The sequence below is a fragment of the Chiloscyllium plagiosum genome, chromosome 2 (assembly GCF_004010195.1).
Source record: "Chiloscyllium plagiosum isolate BGI_BamShark_2017 chromosome 2, ASM401019v2, whole genome shotgun sequence".
NCBI lineage: Eukaryota > Metazoa > Chordata > Chondrichthyes > Orectolobiformes > Hemiscylliidae > Chiloscyllium > Chiloscyllium plagiosum.
In genome coordinates this window covers 146,141,403-146,162,918 of record NC_057711.1, presented here as the reverse complement: position 1 = coordinate 146,162,918, position 21,516 = coordinate 146,141,403, and the positions used below count along the sequence as shown (strand labels likewise).

Here is a 21,516-nt window from a genome sequence, read left to right as displayed (position 1 = left end):
GGATTACCCAAAATTCACAAACCAGGACCCCCAGACTCAGTCTCGCTACCCGGAGCGCCAATTAACAGATTAGCCAAGGAGCTACAGCAAAGACTAAAACACTTCGTAGAAGACTCACGCCATTCCATCCACTCCAACCAAGAATTCCTGAATGCCATCAAAGATACCAAGATAGAAGAGGATGATATAACAGCCCTATTCACAATCATCAACATCAGCCTAGCCAAGGAAGCACTGACTACAGTATTAGAAGAACCAAAGACACATACACCAAACACTACCAACTTCATCAGCAAGGACAATATCGTCAAGCTAGTGGATCTATACCTCACCACCCACTTCACCTTCAACGACAACCTACAGACAAATCATTGTAACACCCATGGGGTTTCCGATATCAGGGTTCTTAACAGCGGCAATAATGCAGAGGCTCTATCAAACAGCTCTGCCAACCATCCAACCCAAACTTTGAGTCTGCTACGTGGATGACACCTTTGTCATCAGTAAATGAAACAAATTAGAAGTAACCTTCAAAATCATCAATAAAACCCTTACTGGCATAAAATTCACTAAAGAGGAGGAAAACAACAACAAACTGCCATTCTTAGATGTCGCAGTCGAGTGAACAGCCAATGGGGAGAACTTCGCATCAGCCTCTACAGGAAAATAACACATACGGACCAAATACGGAACTACAGAAGCAATCTTCCCAACATCCACAAACAGAGCTGCATTAGAACATTATTTCAATGAGCCACCACACACTGCAGCACAGGGAAACTATGAAGAGCAGAGGAAAATTACGTATACAGTGTATTTCAAAACACAGTTCACCGATTTCTTGGCAGCAAACCCAAACAAGCAGACAAAACATGCCCGGAAACCCTTGCCATACTCCCCTACATCAAAAACATCTTTGAAATGACTGCCAGACTACTCAGACCTCTTGGCTTCATGGTAGTCCATAAACCCACCAACACACTAAAACAGCAGCTAATGAACTTGAAAGACCCTATACAGACAACAAGCAAAACTAACTTCATTTACAAAATACTGTGCAAGAACTGTAACAAACAATACATTGGACAAACAGGCAGAAACCTAGCCACCAGGATACATGAACATCAACTAGCCACAAAAAGACATGACCCACTCTTCCTATTATCCTTACGTACAGATGAGGAAGGACACTACTTCCACTGGGATAACACATCCATCCTAGGACAAGCCAAACCGAGAGATGCACGAGAATTCCTAGAAGCATGGCTTTCCAACCAGAACTCTATCAACAAACACATTGACTTGGATCCCATTTACCACCCTCTGAGAAAAAGAACAGCAAATGACATCACCAACCCAAGGAAACCTAAACACGTAAATAAAAAGCGGGCCATAACACCAGTGCTTCAGCGGAGGCTCACTGATAATGTTACTTAGCATGGTGTTAAAACGTCAGAAAATGAATCTTACAGCTCAGCGAGCAAAAGTACTTTCCACTATTTTCTTACTTTATACTGCAGAATTAAGAGGAGTGCAAACCATCTTTCTCTCTCTCTCTCTCTCTCTCCTCTCTCCCCCCCCATCACAGCAGTAAACTCTAAAAATCTGAAACTTAAAATTGTCAACAGGTATTTTGCCTGAAAAGCCAGAGATGCATAAGTTAAATGTGATGTTAGGGTGCTGTGAAGAGGGTAGAATGCCAGATGCGTATTGGGAAGGGCAATGTTGATTTGGGTCCGGCAGGATTGTAATTGGTCCACGGAATGTGTAGTTGGGTGCATAGGAAGCAATGTGTGTGGTCAGTTTGGTAGTTACTTGAGAGTTAAACAGTTTTAATAAGCTTTTTTTTAACTGAGCGGCTAGTTTTCTTAATCTGATTTCAGTGAAGCTGTTTGCAGGGTTCTAGGCATAATAAAATTGTCCGCCAGAAAGTACAATTTCCTGGGCAATTTCATCGCAGTGTGCATAATAGAAATTCTGCAAGTTACCCACAAAAGTCTCATCTTTGCTATAAAGCCTGCAGAAAATCTGGACTTGTGTGATACTGTCTTTTCCCTTCACTGCCTTCCCCAGAGTACCGAGAGGGTCATTGCTCTTTGAATAGGATTTTGAGCAACCTGAATAGTTTTTCTCCCCGTAGAATCCCCACAGTGCAGAAACAGACCATTCAGCCCAACAAGGCCACACCAAGCCTCTGAGGAACATCCCATCCAGATCCATCTCCCTACCCTATCACTGTAACCCTGCATTTCCTGTGGCTAATGCACCTAACCTACACATCTCTTAACACTATGGGCAATTAGCATGGTCAGTCCACCGAACTTGCACATCTTTGGATTTGGGAGCATACTGTAACATCCGGTGGAAACCTGTGCAGACATGGGGAGAACTTGCAAACTCCACACAATCACTTGAAGTTGGAATCAAACCTGGATCCCTGATACTGTGAGGCAGCAGTGCTAACCGCTGAGCTAATGTGCTCTTGAACATATGTTCAGTCATGTTTTGCATTCCTAATTGCACCAAATGTCCTATGCTCTTCCTTGTGTAGAATTTGTAATCCATTTGAGCTTGAGAAATTTTAAGTTGGAAGCAACTACACTAAATCTAAATAAGGGTAATTACAAAGGAATGTAGATAGGATTGTCTGGAGTGGACTCAGGAAGGATTTAACAGAAAAGTCAGTTGTTGAACAATGGAAGACAGTTTTAAAATGTTTCATGACTAGAAACATATATTTGAGAGGCATAATTATAGGAAGGGGGTGAACTAACCATGGTTGACAAGGCAAGTTAAGAATCTTATCAAATTGAAAGAAAAAAATGTATTCTGGCAAAGATTAGTGACAAGCCAGAGGATTCAACCAGATTTTAAATGGGAAAGATCATCAACTTGAGACTTGATAGGCCAAATGGTCTACTTGTGCTTCTAAGTCTTATGGTCTCATGTCCAAATGTGGACATGAATTAGTACAGAATAAGTAAGTAACCTATCTCCCATAATGATTGAAGAGACCAAAGAATGAAATCCTATTTCTAGGAATAATGAAATTAATGAATTAAAAGCTGCATGAATTTCTAACAATTGTGCTTTGTTTTGTTAATGAGCAATTTGAAAGAGGTAGAATATTTGTCCGATATGCTTACTGATGGAAAAGTATTCCTTTCCAGACGTGAATTGCCATTCACAAAAACAGGGCATCTTGTAAATCTGTGGAATGAAAACAAGCCAGTTAAAATTGGACGGGATGGGCAGGTACGCAAAACTTACTGTTTCAGACTTATTACAGACTTTGAAATTGCTTGCCTTTTTTTTAAAAATTGTCTCTTTGGGGCTGTGTTTTTTCAGGAAATTGAACCTGAATGTGGCACGCAACTTTGTCTTCTGTTTCCACCGGATGAAAGCATTGACTTGTATCAGTTCATTCATAAAATGCGGCACAAGAGAAGAGTGCATTCTCAGCCACGATCAAGGGGACGGCCTTCTCGGCGTGATCCTGTCCGGGAAGTGGGAAGGTTAGAAACGTTCTTTGGACTGATAGTAGGCACTTGTATTGGAATAACATGATGGAGCACTAAGAGTCACCAGTCATGGTACCAGCGATACAGAAGATCACTTTAAAATCCTCATGCCAAGCTGCATGGACTAGTCTGTGGCTTCAGTGAGGATTGCACAGTCTACCCTTGACAGCTCTGGGTGCTTTCGCAGTGGCTTTTCGTCTTCAAGAGTAAAAGAGTGGAGCCATACATGGTTAAAGCATAAATGTCCAGAATGAACTGTAATAAAGAAATGGGGTGATCATATTACTGTTTCCAATACATGAGTACAGAGTGATACATCCTGTACGTATAGTGGGGTAGAGGAAGTTTGAGGTATTGAATAGAACTAATTAAATTTTGGTGTGGTAGGTGGAGTATAAATTATATTTCTAATTTTTTTGCATTTATAATCTTGTGAAAGCCTTTTCTTTCAGGTGTATTCCTGTGGATAATAATGTGCTCTGGGACTTTAAAAGGATCATTATTAATTTTGCAGAAGATGACATCTCATTTTGGGTTAAGTTATGTTATCTTTGTCAAGAAGAGCATTAAATGTGGGACTCTTTCACTTGGTGAAACACCCTGGTCACCGTGATCCATACACGTATTGAAAGTATTCTTTTAAAAAAGTATTAGTCACATGAATATATTTCCATCAAGCTGCTGAGCTTCTGAAAGCATCCACGTGATTAGGGTTTTTTTATAAAGGGAAAATCGATGGCCTTGGAGACCTGGCAACAAACCAGAGAGTGGATGTTGCTGAGTCAGTGTGCAATCTTCCTAGATGTCCACAGTGCCTCTGGACTTTTACAGTTTGAAGCCACCTCATTGAGCAATGCTTATGAACAGTATACAGTTTCCCTCCTAATCCTGGGGGGAGAACAGGGGTGTTAACGTGGTGAAAAAAGCGGAGAATTTCAAAGAACTGATGTAACCAATCTGCTTAGTGCTTTTGCCAGTAGCCATCTATCAAACAACAGATTTAAACCTTTCAATACCCTTCACACTGTCAAAGGACTATGGATTGATTTAGTTTGCTGGGAATGCAGCCTTTGACAAATGTTTCCTTTTATGAAAAGCACCTGTGGTAGGTAGAAAATAATTCAACAATGGCCCATTTCATTGATGTAGTGGACTGTCGATTAGGTAGGAGGAAACCTGGCAGTGCCCCTCTCTTTGTGGCTATTATGGACTGTGCGGCCAGCTGTCTTTTGAAGTTATGAGCCAAGGGGTTCACTGTGCTATTTTAAAGGTCTTTGGTGAATGGAATTTATTTTTTTTGCACTGGACTGCAATAGCATTGCTACCACAGCACCTCTACTCAGCCTGCCAGGCCCTCCTTTTATGTTTGTGGCTCACATCATAAGTCATTAGTTGGGACTGCTTTATGAACTTTACTGTCAAATTAAAACCTTCGTTGCGTGGTCAAAAATCAACTACAAGAAGCGGTATGTTCCTCCTTTAACCAGCATTTTTATATGAACTTGCTGTTGTTGCCCTTGTTTTGTTTTGATGATATGGTGAGAAAAATCCATTATTTTTTAACGTGTTAATAAGGATCAGTTTTTATCTTCCAAAATATCTCACTCTATGTTTACTCAAACTGAGGTCACCTGTTTGGATACTGGTTTAATCAGCTCTTCCCTTATTACTAATTATGCATAATTCTAAAACTTCTCTATTCATATAGTTAATTGGCATTACTCAACTGGTTTAACTGTTGAATTCAGTAGTTTTGCTTGGATTATTTTGAAGCTTTAATGCAAGTTTTAGTTGATATAGAATGTGGCTTTGCTATCCAGAATATACATACATATATTTCAGTTCAATGGTGAGAATTGATGTAGAATTAATGAATTTTTCTCACCGTGAGCTTTTTAATGCTTTTTTTTTTGTTTTTTATATATATATAAAAAGACATATGCAACAGAAAGCTGGAGAAAAGTCATTTAGTATGAACAAAATTGACATCGCTCTTCCTGTTGACTTTGGGCTATTAAGGCATTTTATTTAAGGGTTTTGTGTTTTTAATGTTTTATCCCCATGGAGACCGTAGGAATTCAATGTGACTTTAAAGTGCACACTTGAATGAATCCCATTTGTGAATGAGAAAATTCAACATTAATGGTTTTTTTACCATTACTTATTAAATTTCCATATTATAATACAAAAGTGAATTTTAAAACTGACTGCACATGTCCTGTTTAGCAGAAAGAGAATAGGGAAAGTTAAGTTCAATTTTGGGTTTATTAAACTGAGTTTAAGAAAGGTTGCGTTCCAATTTGAAATAGGGTCTTATTACATCTTCCTCTTTGTGGGGATAAAATTGTTTGGGCAGCTGTATTTTAAACTGTAAATTGTTTGAAATGTCTATTCAATCAACTGGAATCATTTAAGAATGAACAAAATGTACACCCCTTTTGTATTCATGTGGTAACATGTATTTTGCATTGCGAATTTTTGAATTTTTTTTAAAGAAAGTTTTCCGTTGCCATGACATGCATAAAACTAAGCTATCGTGAAATGCACCTGATCACCTTTATGTGTCCAGATGTTTGGTTGTAATTTTCTTTGACTTTTTGAGATCTGAAGATCCAGTCTTTGGAAACTAACAATAACTGTCCTGCACTCAAAATGAGAAGACAAAGGTTTTTTAAGCTTATTGGTTTAACACGTTGACAAGATATGTAATGTGCACTGAGTAAAATATCTACACAAATCCAACTGATCAAGCTGATGAACTGTTTCATCAGTGCAATTCATCTGATTAATGAATTGCAGGAAAAGATTCTATATATGTTTGCATTTCTTGATTGCTATTTTAAATTTACATTTGTCAGCTTTTTCAAACGTGTGCATAAAATTGTTGTTTCATAATAATTCTGTTTACCTAATTTACGTAGGCGTCGAGCAGAAGAATTTGACTCATATAACACCAGAAAGAGACCAAGGATTGACTACCCACCAGAATTCTCTCAAAGACCAGGTCATTATCTTGTAGCATATTGACGTTTTTGATTTAAAATGTGGCATTTGAATGAAGTTTACCCTCACTCATAACTGCAATTATATCACCTGCAGGTATGTTGAATGGGTACAGTGTTAAGCAATTGGGCTGTGTAATTGCAGTTGAGAGTCTGTGTATCCTTTCTCAAGTTTTCATTCAAACCATGCTACATTGAAACCGAATCAAATCAAATTTCCTAATCAAAATACTAATCATACATTTTAGAAATTTCAGGTAAGTGCAAATATATATTGCAGTGTACAGGTTTCTCCAGCCCATTTCTGGTATATTAGTGCTGTGATAATTTAGATACACTTGCCCAGTTCATATTGAAAATGGAAAGATGTTTTTCAGGTATAGCCAATATAAAAGGGAATTTTTAAAAATGCCTGAAGAGGTCTCTTGTGGTTCAGTGGGAATGTCCCTATGTCTGAGCCAGGAAGCCTAGCTTCAGGTCCCACCTGCTCCAGAGTTGTCATAACTTCCCTGAATATATTGGTCAAAAAAATCTCTCAATACTTGGAGGGCTTTTGTGGTGGGGTGGTAGTGCTGTGTCTCTGGGTTAGGAGGCCTAACTTGTTTGCACCTGCTGCAGAGCAATGTCACAGCATCTCTGAAGAGATTGATTAGAAAACTCTTATGAAAATACCTAAAGATGACTACTGTGGTGCAGTGTCTGAATTCAAGCCCTTCCCATGCTAAAGGTGTGTATAACCATCCTTGAGCAGGTTGTGAATACTTGAAGCTGTTGGTAACCGCTGCGTGACAGATTAGATAGTCCAGATGCACCCACTTTAGGTTAATTCCTAAACCTCAGCAGTGCAATTCAGTGAACAAAGTAAATCAAGTACATTTTATACTACTGTGATCGCACTCTGTCCTAGTGAGTTACTGAAATATTTGGGTTTTACCAAATTGCTATCGGATTTGAATTTGCTACCATTAGTTGATCCGTTTTCAAAAACAATAAACTGATATTAAGTGGTGGTGTTCAATAGCAATTTGTATTTATATTATTGGTACTACAGATTATCATTTCAAGAAGTGTTATCAGAGGAAATACAGAGCCATAAAGCGTTAAGACAGATGGCTAAAAGTTTGATTGAAGCACATTTTTTAATTTGGCTTGCAAGAGCAGATGGAGGTGGGAAGGAAATGGAGGAAATTCCAGAGCTTGCCACTGGAAATTGCAAAATGGCTGTTTGATTAAAAGCAGGATTAGAATTGGAGAAACGTAGTGAACGAACTTTGTGATGGTGTAGCACAGTGAGATTATTGAACTCAGTGCCTTTTTGGCATAGTCTTCCTGTATGTCACTCAAAAATAAAACCATTGTTCTGGTCTGTGATTTTATTTACAAAATTTGTATGTTTGAATTTTCAAATTGCTGTACTTTTCAGAAGTATCACATTGGAAATGTGAACTTCATACTGACATTTACAGCTTTGAATATTTTTTCAGCTAAGGGATGCATCACTTTGACTGATGCTTGACTAGCTTCTCCCTGCAGTGGATTAAATGTACAGATTCGCAAGTGTGCCAACCAAATACTATTGGAAATCTTATTCAGGATGTATACTGAGATTAGCATAAATGAAAAAATGCTGCAGCTGTTTTGTTTTTGTGAGCTTCAGTCTTTGTAGATTTTATATGCTAATATTCCTTTTGTGGAAAATCGTATAAATTTATAATAATAAAAGTGCTGCTGAAAATTAATTTTGAATAGAATGTGAGAGGTGTGATCATCCTGGTCCAAATTCCAAAATAAAAGTTCTACACTAGAAGTGCTTTTTTCCAGTGTAGTCCCAGACTACTTATTTCTGGATTAGTGGTGCTGGAAGAGCACAGCAATTCAGGCAGCATCCGAGGACAGGCAAAATCGATGTTTCGGGCAAAAGCCCTTCATGAGGAATAAAGGCAGAGAGCCTGAAGCGTGGAGAGATAAGCTAGAGGAGGGTGGGGGTGGGGAGAGAGTGGCATAGAGTACAATAGGTCAGTGGGGAAGGAGATGAAGGTGATAGGTCAGGGAGGAGAGGGTGGAGTGGATAGGTGGAAAAGGAGCTGGGCAGGTCGGACAAGTCCGGACAGGTCAGGGGATCGAGTTTCTGGAGGTTAGAAGCTAGGATGAGGTGGGGGAAGGGGAAATGAGGAAACTGTTGAAATCCACATTGATGCCCTGGGGTTGAAGTGTTCCAAGGCGGAAGATGAGGCGTTCTTCCTCCAGAGCCCAGACTACTTATTGCCAACTTGTTTTGCTCCAAAAATGAATAAAATGCTTCAGTGAACCTTTCTGCCACAACATGGCGTGGAAGAACTTTCTCATAGTTTACATTTTTAGTAAAGTTCCATAACTATAAAGGTAAAGTTGCTGTAGTCTTACAAGACCACAAGACTGCTTCCTCATAAGGAGGAGTTAATTGATAATGTTTTAAAGAGTCATCGCCTACCCTTTTGGTGTAATTTTGCAATTCAAATGTGCTGTCTAGCCGACTGAACTTAACTGCCCTGTAACTAAAGCTAGAATGAAGATAGTGAAGTGCCTTTACCCTTATTCCATTCACCCATATTCCATTCTTGAGTTTTGCTAGCTTGAGACAAATTGGTGAAAGAATTTAGTGTTTAAAGCATGATTGCATACTACTTTTGGCGAATTTTGATTGAATCAGTGTAACTTGGAACATCAGAGCAGAGCCTCAAATGAAAGAGCGGCATGTAAATTGGTGAATGAAAAGCTTTAAGAATATATTTAAGAATATATGTGGGCGGCACGGTGGCACAGTGGTTAACACTGTTGCCTCACAGCGCCAGAGACCCGGGTTCAATTCCCGCCTCAGGCGACTGACTGTGTGGAGTTTGCACGTTCTCCCCGTGTCTGCGTGGATTTCCTCCGAGTGCTCCGGTTTCCTCCCACAGTCTAAAGATGTGCAGGTCAGGTGAATTGGCCATGCTAAATTGTCCGTAGTGTTAGGTATAGGGGTAAATGTAGGGGTATGGGTGGGTTGCGCTTCGGCGGGTCGGTGTGGACTTGTTGGGCCGAAGGGCCTGTAATGTAATGTAATGTAATCTAATATTTCTACCTTATACAAGACACGTTGCTTGCAATTCCGAAATCTTAGTTAACATTAACCTTGAATTTGTTAGTGTTTGTTTGTTAATTATTTGTTAAAATATCATTTCAAATGCAATTGCAGCCTCTCACCATGAGGTGGCAAAGTATTCATCAATTTGGGCAAGTCACAGGCAATTCAATTATTGTTTACAAAAATAATGGAAGTTGTCCAGTGGCACTGAATTAGATTGGCTGGGCGTTCCAAGTGAGAACAATGGCATTCCATTTGTCTAATCTAATTCCTTGTAATTTTACAGAAGTGAACGGCATTTCTCCAACAATGCAATGATTACCTAAAATTAATGTTCATTTTCCTTTTATGAACAAAGTTAAAAACAATTGTGTTGATTAATTTGAAATAGTTGATTAATTCTTTTTCATAAGATCATACTTGGTTTTTAGGAATTCCATTCTGGAAGCTGAAAATTAATCTGTTTAAGCAAGTGATTAGAAATCTAAAAAAACATATAACATGGAATGTGCAACACGGATAGACCCTTATGGCCAACAATATCTGTGCTAACCATGATGTCATTCTAAATTAATCCCGTTTATCTGCGCATAGTCCTATTCATGTGTCTGTCTAAATGCCTCTTAAGCTTTGCTATTATATCTGCTTCAACAACCACCTCTGCCAGCATGTATCAGCCACTTGCCACCTGTTTTAAAAAAAAACTGCCTTGCACATTTCCACTAAGGTTCCCCCCTCACCTTAAACCTATACCCCCTAGTATTTGACATTTTCACCCTGTGAATAAGACTATCCACCCTTTGTATGCCTTATAATTTTATATACTTCTATCAGGTCACCCCTCAGCCTTTGACCTTTTCTTTATGACTTGTAGTTCACTTACTAGCCAAACCGCAGTTTCTTGTAGTATAGTATATTAAAAAAGTTTATGGTTTAAAGCGGTATTTGAAAATTATCTTGATAAGCTTAATACAAAAAGCTTTGACAAATGAACTTTTTCAGCAATGCTAATGTAATTTAACATGTGGGCTGTAAATGCTTTCCTTGTTTACTTTTCAATTTATATATGGTATTTGCTTCCCTCTGACCATTAGGATTAACAGTTTTCTCTAGGAGTGATTTTCTTTCTGAATCTCTACATGTTACAATAGTAATTGCATAATGTTTTTATAATTAATGAGGCTTTGCTGTGTTTGAACTGAAATGAGACTTTCCTTTTTGGGAGATGTGCTAACTATAGTTTGAATCATACAAGAGATTTACAACGTCTGTCTTGACTCTTTGTAGTGAAAACTGGAATAGGCATGCATGCATCAGATGATCTTTGTTTCACTACCTTGTTTCTTTAATTTTAATTTTGTACCAGGTGAAATACAAACATTTTTTTCTTAATGCAGAAAATGCTCTACTGGGGTAGGTTGTTGAGGAACACAGGTGTTTTGGCATTTAATTTCACATGAACTGGCTTTTCCTGTGTTGAATTGTATCCGTACTAAAAGATTACTCCACAAGCAAAAGATAGGTGAATTAGAACAAACAGAACAATGGATTTGTGTTTTTATTGCAAAAGATTTGAATTGGATTATTGTAATGTTGACCACCTGCCACCGTGTTTTGAAAGTATATTTTTAAGGGAAGGAGCACATCACAGAAAGCTGTAATGAATTTGCATAATTGCTTAAATATTGGGTTCATCATAGCCACCTATGGTTTCAGTTCAGCTCTTAGCTGTTGAATTATTCCTAATTGATATTCAGCAAGGATGTCAGACCTCTGTTTAAAACAAAATAAAGCCATAGGAAATATCAAGTGTAGGCCGTTAAACCAATCGAGCGTCAATATTTCTTGTATCCACTTTCCTACATTTTCCTATAACCCTTGATTCCCCTACTGATGAAAAATCTATCTAACTCAACCTTAAATGTAAACAAGGACTTTGCCACCACTGCTTTCTGTGGCAAGGAATTCCCAAGACTTAGCCATTGTCATTTATATAAATGATTTGGCTGTGAGCATAAGAGGTATGGTTAATAAGTTTGAAGATGATAGCAAAATTGGAGGTGTAATGGACAGCGAAGAAGGTTACCTCAGGTTACAATGGGATCTTGATCAGATGGGTCAATGGGCTGAGGAGTTTAATTTAGATGAATGTGAGGTGCTGCATTTTGGGAAAGCAAATCTTAACAGGGCGTATACACTTAATGGTAAGGTCCTAGGAAGTGTTGCTGAACAAAGAGACCTTGCAGTGCAGTTTCATAGCTCCTTGAAAGTAACAGGTAGATAGGGTAGTGAAGAAGGCGTTTGGTATGCTTTCCTTATTGGTCAGAGTATTGAGTATCAGGGTTTGGGAAGTCATGTTGTGGCTGCATAGGACATCAGTTAGGCCACTTTTGGAATATTGTGTGCAGTTCCGGTCTCCTTCCTAGAGGAAGGATATTATGAAACATGAAAGGATTCAGAAAAGATTTATAAAAATGTTGCTAGGGTTGGAGGATTTGAGCTTTGTGGAAAGGTTGAAGAGGCTGGGGCTGTTTTCCCTGGAGAGTCGGAGACTGAGGGTGACCTTATAAAGGTTTATAAAATCATAAGGGGCATAGACAAGGTAAATAGACAATGTCTTTTCCCTGGGGTGGAGTCCAGAACCAGAGTGCATAGGTTTAGGGTGAGAGGGGAAAGATATAAAAGAGACTTGAGGGGCAACTTTTTCACGCAGAGGGTGGAACGTGTGCCAGAGGAAGTGGTGGAGGCTAATACAATTGCAACATTTAAAAGGCATCTGGATGGGTATATGAATAAAAAGGATTTGGAGGCATATGGGCCAGGTGCTGCCAAGTGGGACTAGATTAGGTTGGGATACCTGGTCGGCATGGACAGGTTGGACCAAAGGGTCTGTTTACGTGCTGTACATTTCTGTGACTCAGTCTGAAATTGGGGTCCCTTAATTCTGAGACTGCCGTCTAGTCCTCGACTCTCCCGCAAGAGCAAACATCATCTCAGCATTTACCCCAGGCCTCTTCTTAATCCTTCAACTTTCAATGAGATCATCTGTCATTCTTCTAAACTCCAGTGAGTAGAGTTATTTAGCTTTTGCTCATAAGGCAACTTTCCACACCAGAATACCAATGAACCTCCTCTGAATTGCCTCAAATGAAGTGAATTTTTCCTTAAGATAAATGAGCCAAAACTGTTCTCAGTGCTCTGGATGTGGTCTCGCCAACACCCTGTACAGTTGGACTAAGACTTGAGTCTTGTACTCCAACCTCCTTGAAATAAAGGTCAATATTCCATTACCCTCTCATATTATGTATGTGCTAGCTTTCTTTGTTTCATGTGCAAGTGCACCATAGTCTATTTGTATAGCAGGTTTCTGGCATTTTCTCTATTTAAATAATCTTCTGTTCTTTTGTCCTCTCCCAAAATGGACAACTTCATATATTTCCCACGTTATATTTCATTTGTCAACTTTTGCCCACTTAACCTATCAGTATCTTTCTGTAAACTGTTTGTATCCTCCTTGCAACCTGCTTTTCCATTTGTTGATTTGCAAATTTGGCTACAATTCATTCACTTCCTTCCTCCTCAGTCATTACAATCTGTTGTAAACATTTTCAGTACCCCCATTAAGATTAAGGAGAAAGAACAAATTACCTGTAACATTGGTCCATGAGCAGTTAGTTTTCTTTTGGATACAAGTATGTTGATGGATTTGGTAGAAGCTTCAGACTCATTAAAAATAAATAATATTTTATAAGAGTTGACTTAGCAATATTGAATGGGATATTCAAACATAAATGACAAAAATGTTAATTAGCATGATCAAAAACTGTCACCAAGAAATAGGTGCCTTGTGCAAATGTTTTTGTTAATTTATAGGTAATGGTTGTAACTTGGTTTTTTGGACACTTCGAATCATGAAGATTACTGTCAGTTGAAAATATTTTTAAATGCATACAATACCCTACAGGTCGGTTGAAACAATATGTAGAGGTTTCCATGCTTCTGATTAAAATCATGAATAAAACTATTAACTGTACTAATTAAATGGTTTCTTGTGTAAATGATAATTGCACAAAACATTTCTTGTTAATATGTTAATCTTTGGGCAGGATACATGAAGGATCCACGGTACCAAGAAGTAGAGAGGTAGGTTGTATAAATGAAATATTTCACACATTCACATTTTAATTTCACTTGAATAAATTAATTCATAATTTCAGAACTTTATATTCCTACAGACGATTTTCCGGCGTTAGACGTGATGTATTTCTGAATGGAGTAAGTGATTTTCTTTCACATTTGTATTAGTGCATTAGTAAATGCATTTCAAAGCCTGCTTTCAATCTACAAGTATGTCTTTTATTCACAGTCCTACAATGATTATATGAGGGAATTTCATCACAGCATTGGTCCACCACCACCTTGGCAGGGAATGGTGAGTTACAAAGATATGCTCTGCATGGTAAAGGACTTTTACCCATTATTGTTTGGTTATTCAAATCTGGTATAAATGGTTTAGTTCAAATAGGTAATTTTATTTGCAACTTTGCATACGCTGTCTTTTGTCTTCCACAGATGGAAAATGCTATTCTTGGTGGGCAAGCACCAAGCATGTGGTGAAAGAAATTTAAAAAAAAAAAAATTCTTAATTTTTCTCTTGCAATCCACTTTGTCTCCATGCAGCTGTTCTATTTTTGAAATGCCAGTTCTTGAAATGCTTGCAAGTCATAAATCCAGCTGTGTGGTAACCTATCCAGTATTTGTAGCAGTGTCTACACTTTCTGGAGGTTAAGTTGTCCTCTTTTTATCTCACTCCTACTGAAGAGAAAATGCTTGACTGTTTTGGGGCTGACTACAGTTTGCCTGGACGTCTGAATCTCCTGTGTTCTTTGCAACATTGTTGTAAAGCCTTATATGCAAAGTGGTGTTGTGATTGTGAGCACTGTTAGTTCAACAATGGATAAACTGAATGTATTTTCACAGTTTAAAAAATTGGCAGATAAAGATACGGATGCTTGTTTACACTTTTTCCTTGTAATTTACAGCCACCTTACCCTGGTATGGAGCAGGCTCCACATCATCCTTATTATCAACATCATCCACCACCACCTCAGGCACATCCACCATATTCTGGACATCATCCAGTCCCACATGAAGCCCGATACAGAGACAAGCGAGTGGTATGTACAGTAGGTGCACCTTGTGCAAAATTATTGCTGCGCTCTTACTGATGGTTGCAGCAACACTGATCCTGTGTTCAGGTGTTACTGGTCCTGTTAATTTCTGTTTGAGTAATAATAAATTTTCTGTTTGATAAGGGGAGGTGGCAATACTAGTGTTGCATGTGATGCAGAGGCAGAAGTAGGCCATTTAGCCCATTGAGTCTATTCTGTCATTCTGTAAGATTGTGGCTGGTCTGATAATCCTCAGCTCCACTTTCCTGCCTTTTTTTGATGACCATTGATCTTTTACCGATTAGAAGTCCATCTGTCTTGGCATTGGATATACTTCACAACCTTGCCTTGGCTGCCTTCTGTGGTAGAAAATTCCACAGATTTGGTACCTTCTGATAGAAGGAATCTCCCCTCATCTCTGTCTTAAATGTGTAACCCTGTATCTGACTTGCTTTTTGGTCCTGACTTTATCACAAGGAGAAATAGCCTTTCCACACCTGCCTTGTCAAGTTGCTCAAAATCTTGTACATTTCGATACTATTGTGCCTCATTCTTCTAAATTCCAATGAGTACAGGACCAGCTTAACTCAACCTCTCCTCATAATACAGTCCTTCCATACTGATCAGCTTCATTAACTTTCTCTGGTTTGCCTCCAATACCAGTAAAACTTCCCCTAGGAAAGGGACCCAAAACTGTTCAAAGTATTCTATCTATAGTCGGAACAAACACTTAGGGTACTTTTGCTAAAACTACCCATCTCGACACTCGATTCCCTTTGAAATTCCTTTTGCCTTCCCTATTACCTACACAACTTTGAATGTTAGCTTTTTGTAACTCCAGTCGTGGATTCATTAGCCAAGTTGGTATGTTTTTATGCAAACGGTTTGTCGCCTCACTAGGTGACATCGGTGCCTTTTTGATAAGGTGTTGGTGCTTTGTCCAGCCTGGTATTTATATGCCTCTGTTTGTTAGTACTTCCGTTTCTATATCTGAGTGGCTTGTGTATGGGGTCCAGTTCAATGTCTGTTGATTGCGTTCCGATTGGAGTGCCAGGCTTCCAGCAATTCTCTGGTATCCTTTTCACCTGTGCTAGGATGGTTACATTGTCCCACTTGAATTTGTGTCCTTCATTGTCTGTGTGGTTGGAAATGAGAGAGTACTGGGCATGTCTGGCAGTGGCAAACTGATACTTGTGCACTTATATGGTCAGTTTTCTTCCTGTTTGTCTTCTGTAGTGGTTTTCACAATCTTTACGTGGTATCTTGTAGGTAACGTTTGTCCTGTTGGATGTGGGTGTTAGGTCTTTAACCTTTGTAAGGAGCTGGTGGAAGGTGTTTATTGGTTTGTCAGCAACTAAGATTCGTAGGGGTCTGAGTCGTCAGGTGGTTATCTCTGATTATGTTTTTAATGTACGGTATGGTTGCAATCATATCTGTTTTCTTTGGGTTTGTCCTGTAAGTAGCAGAGGATAGTGCACTTGGGGTATCCTTTTCATTTAAATCCTTTGAACTGCCTTCTGGAGTTCTGGATTGCTGTGGTGTGTCCATGCCTGTTTAAATAATGACCTAATGCAGCTCCGTTTATGGGTGCTGTGCTGGTTGCTGTTATAGTTTAGTATCTGTTTGGTATGAGTGTTCTTCCTGTCCACACTAGTCTGGAGTTCCCCAGTAGGTGTGCATTCTGCTAATATGTCCAGGAACGGAGTCTGCTGTTGTTTTCCTTCTCTTTCATGAACTTTATTCCGGTGAGGATGTTACTGATGTGGTGATGGGTTTCTTCTAGTTGTGTATATTTAATGGTGACAAAGGTGTCATCTACATACCATATCCAGAGTTTAGGTTGGATTGTGGGCAGAGCTATTCATTATAAGCGTTGCATAGGTCTAGTAGTTTTAATATGCTGTTCTTATTGATGCTGCTGGTGTCATCAGGTGTCCTAGTAACCGCTTCGTCCAATAATGTAGAAATGGTATCCTTGACTAGGTCGAAGTCTATAGATGTGAAGAGTGCTGTTACATCAAATGAAATTATTATTTCATCCAGTTCTATTGTGGTGTTTCTGATGTTGAGGAACTCTTGGGAGGAGTGAATGGAGTGGTTGGAGTTTTCTATTAGGTGTTTCAGTCTTCTTTGCAGCTCATTGGCTAGCCTGTGATTCATACACGAGTACTTCCAAATCCCTGTGTACTGTAGCTTTAGAGTCATATTGTCATTCAGAATAGAAACAAGCCCATGGCCCACCTTATCTATGCCAACATCAAACTACATTAATCCCATTTTCCTGCACTTGGTCCATAATCTACTATGATCTGGCATTTTTAAGTACTTGTCCAGGTGCTGCTTGAGTGTTGAGAGTACTGAACTCCAACACCCTGTCAGACAGGATGTCCCATATATCTACCACTTTCTGGGTAAAAAAAATTCTTCAGATCTCCTCTAAATCGCTTACTCCTCACCTTCGAACCACATTAGCTATCTATCAGTCTTCTGGCACTTCACCTGTGGCCAGCAAAGTATTAAATATATCCGCCAGGACTCCAGCAGTCGCCTCCCATAGCAGCTCAGAATGCATTTCATCAAGCCCAGGGGATTTGTGCACCTGTATGTCTGCTAAAATATTAAATACTACCTCCATGTTAATATTAGCATTTTCTAGAACCTCACTGTCCCAACTAAAATCACCAGCTGCAATGTCTGCTCTGAATACAGATCAAGTATTTGTTTAAGCGCTCACCCAATCCCACTTATTCCACACATATGTTGCCCCTTTGGTTTCCATAGGTCTCATTGTTTCTCTGGTAATCCTTGTGCTTTTAATACACTTACAAAAAACCTTGGAGTTTTCCTTGATCCTCTCTGCCAAAGATATTCCGTGGTTCCTCTTTGGCAATCCTAACTTCTTTATGAACAACACTCCATATGTTTGAAAGGCCTCCCCTATTTTTAATGTGCTGAATCTGACTTATGATTCCTCCTTTTTCTTTTTCAAACTCTCTGCCCCTTGACATCCAGGGTACTATGGTTTTACTACCCTTGCCGTTATGAGAAACATGCTGGCACTGAATTCTCTCTATATAACTTTTAAAAGACTCTCACTTTCCAAAGTTAGATTTATCTGCAAGTAGCTGTTCTCAGTCCATGCTTACCAGAACCCCACTTGTGATAGTGACCCCCCCCCCCCCGCGCCAAACCTCTCAACCTTCCCGGACACACTCTCTTTCCATAAGCTTAAGAGTTATAGCCCCAATCAACAAAATGCTCTATCCCCACTTAAACCACTCGACCAGCTTCATCTAGCTTAGACCGAGCACTGATCCATCTCTGGTAGGCCTATCTACTGGTGCAAAAAACACAAAGCTGAAGTCTCCTATAGTTATAACTCTGTATCTCTTTCATCTTTCTGTGATTTGCCTTCATATCTGCAGCTCATCTGTTTTCCCTGAAGCTGAAGGGTGATGTTACAGAGGTTTATAAAATCATGAAGGGCATGGATAGTGTAAATAGACAAGATCTTTTCCCTGGGGTGGGTCAGTCCAGAACTAGAGGGCATAGATTTAGAGTGAGAGGGGAAAGATTTATAAAGGAATTAAGGGGCAACTTTTTCATGCAGAGGATGGTGCGTGAATGAAATGAGCAGCCAGAGGAAGTGGTGGAGGCTGGTACAATTCCAGCATTTAAAAGGCATCTGGATGTGTATATGAATAAGGAGGGTTGAGAGGGATATTGGCCAATTGCTGGCAAATGGGACTAGATTAATTTAGGATATCTGGTCAGCATCGACGAGTTGGACCGAAGGGTCTGTTTTCTTGTTGTACATCTCTCTGACTGTTGGGAAGCATGTAGAATAATCCTTTTCTGATTCCTTCTTTCTATCACGACTTAGCGATTGCAACAATATTATAATCCTGTGTGTTGATCAACGCTCTTAAATTCATCCCCCTTGCTGGTTGAGCTCCTTGCACTAAAATAGATACAACTTCAGTTTTCTAGAAATTTAGCTTTCCATATGCCTTATCCAGCCTGTGTCTTTGCCTCTTGCACTGTTTTAGCATTCGATCTACATCTAATTGGATTTGGTCTTATACATTTATTCTGCCCCCTCACCCTGCCAGATTAGTTTCAGCAAGGATGTTGGACCCATTCTGATTTAGGTGTAACTCATCCAGCTGGTACAGATCCCACTTACTCCGGAAACTGTCCAAATGATCCAAAAATCTTTAAAAAACCCTCATGTCCACACCATCCCTTTAGCCACATGTTAATCTGGCCTATCTTCCTATTCCCATACTCAGCAGTTTTTCTTTTTGATCTACTACCTAACTCTCGCAATTCCTGCTGGAGGACTTTTTTTAAACCCATGTTGGTATGGCCATTACCATGACTGCTGGTTGATCATATTCCTTCTTCAGAATGCCTTGCAGCTGCTCTGAGAATCCTGACCTTGGCAGAAATACACCATTCGAAAGTGTCGTTTCTTGTCACAGAACGGCCTGTCAGTTCCCCTTACAATCAAGTCTCTAAAGTCCTCCTCGTCTTTTTTCCCCTACCTGGCTGTGCAATAAAGCCAACTGTGGTGCCACAAACTTGGCTGTTGCTTCTACTGGTTTCCCCTGAGAGAGCCCAACCCATAAAAACATAGTATTAAAAGCTGCATATCTGTTTGAAATGGGGTTGGCCACAGTGGACTCCTGCTGCTTGACCATGCATACTAGTCATTTTGGTGATCAGCTGGTGTAGCCCTTAATTGTGATGTGATCAGTTCATTAAATGTGCTATCTGTGACTTCCTCAGCATATGTGCACTTCATAGTAAGTCCAGCCATTCCATACGGTCAAAACTGCAGTTGAACATACTTCTTGAATATGTGGTCATCGTGGACACTGGAAATGTGATTGATTTACTGCAGCTTTCCATGTAGCTGGGTTCCTCTGCCATTCTGAACTTCCCCTACTACAAAAAATAAAGTCAGAGTCATACAGCAGAGAAACAGACCCTCGGGTCCAACCGATTCTTATCGACCATAATCCTAAACATAACTAGCCCCACCTACCTGTGTTTGGCCCATATTCCTCCAAACATTTCTTATTCGTGTACTTATCCAAATTTCATTTAAACGTTGTTATTGTACTCTGATCCACCAGTTCCTTCAGATGTTCCATACACTAACTACTGTGTTTCAATAAAATATTGCCCCCATGTCCTTTTTAAATCTTTCACCCCTAACCTTAAAAATATGGCCCCTAGTCTTGAAATCTCCCATCCTAGGGAAAAGACACCTACCATTCACTTTATCTATACCCCTCATGACTGAAAGCCTCTATAAAGTCACCCCTCAACCTCCTAAGCTCCAGTGGAAAAGAAGTCCTAGCCTATCCAGCCTCTCCCTTTAATCACACTTTCCATTCCTGGCAACATCCTGGTAAATTTTCCCTGAACCCTCTTCAGGGTTGACAGGGCGACCAGAACTGCACATAGTACTCCAGAAGAGGCCTCACCAATATGCTGTACAACCTCAACATGACCTTCCAACTGCTGTATTCAATGATCTGAGCAATGAAGGCAATCTTCCTAAATGTCTCTTTAATCACCTTTTCTACTTGGAAAGCACACTTTAAAGAATTATGTACCTGAATCCCTTGGTATCTCTGCTCTGCAACTGTACCCACTTTTTAATTGTAGAAGTTCCACCCTTGTTTGGTTCACTAAAATGCAAAACCTTGCATTTATCCAAATTAAACTCCATTTGCCATTCCTCAGCCCATTGACCCAATTGATCAAGATCTCTGTAATCTTGGATAATCTTCCCTGTCCACAATACTGCCAATTTTTGGTGTCATTTGCAAAATTACTAACCATGCCTTCTATATTCTCATCTAAATCACTTCTATAAATAACTAACAAAAGTGGACCCAGCACTGATCCCTGTGAGATACCACTAGTCACAGGCCTCCATTCCATTAAACAACCCTCTACAACCATTCTGTCCCCTGCTGTTATGCCAATTTTGTATCTAGTTGGTAAGCTCACCCTGAGTCCCATGTGATCTAACTTTACTAATTAGTTTCCCATGTCAAAGGCTTTACTAAAATCCAAGTAAACAACGTCTACCGTTCTGCCATTATCAATCCTTTTGTTTACTTCCTTAAAGTTAATCAAGTTTGTGAGATATGATTTGCCTTGCACCAAACCATGCTGGCTACCCCTGATGATTTCATACCTTTCCAAATTAGAATCACCTCCAACAGCTTACCCACCACTGAAGTCATACTTGCAGGACCATAGATCCCAGGCTGTTTCTTAGATTCCTTTTTAAACAAAGGCACAATATTAACTAGTGTATGGTTATCGGGCACCTCATCTGTAATTATAGATGATACAAATATTTCTGAAAGAGGCCCTGCAATTTTCCCCCTAACTTTCCATAACACCTTGGAATGCATTAGATCTGACCCCAGAGGTATATCCAGTTTATATTTTCTAAGATCTACAGCACATCCTCTTATGTAATGTGAACTGTTTTCAAAACATCAATGTTTATTTTCTAGCCTCCATTTCTTCCACAACAAAACCCGACACAAAATATTCCCATAATATCTCTCCCATCAAACGCAATCTCTTTTCTCTTTCTCTCACTCTGCCCCCGCCTCTCATGTGCGCGCGCTCCCTCCCTCCCCCCATCTCCCTCTCTTCCCCTCCACATCTCCCTCTCTTTCACCCCG

General features: G+C 39.6%; 1 protein-coding gene across 6 annotated transcripts in view; it reads left to right on the top strand.

Moving 5' to 3' along the window:
• ythdc1 (YTH domain containing 1) overlaps window positions 1-21,516 on the top strand; it is a 58,514-nt gene that overhangs the window by 28,836 nt on the left and 8,162 nt on the right. For 3 of the 6 annotated variants that reach the window (XM_043720738.1, XM_043720723.1, XM_043720712.1), the window contains 7 exons: window positions 3,171-3,255; window positions 3,349-3,515; window positions 6,443-6,525; window positions 13,733-13,769; window positions 13,844-13,901; window positions 13,993-14,058; window positions 14,669-14,803. In XM_043720738.1, coding sequence (XP_043576673.1) covers window positions 3,171-3,255; window positions 3,349-3,515; window positions 6,443-6,525; window positions 13,733-13,769; window positions 13,844-13,901; window positions 13,993-14,058; window positions 14,669-14,803 — 631 coding nt within the window. The remainder of the gene's footprint in view (window positions 1-3,170; window positions 3,256-3,348; window positions 3,516-6,442; window positions 6,526-13,732; window positions 13,770-13,843; window positions 13,902-13,992; window positions 14,059-14,668; window positions 14,804-21,516) is intronic. The other 3 variants (XM_043720743.1, XM_043720732.1, XM_043720717.1) reach the window with 1 other exon arrangement.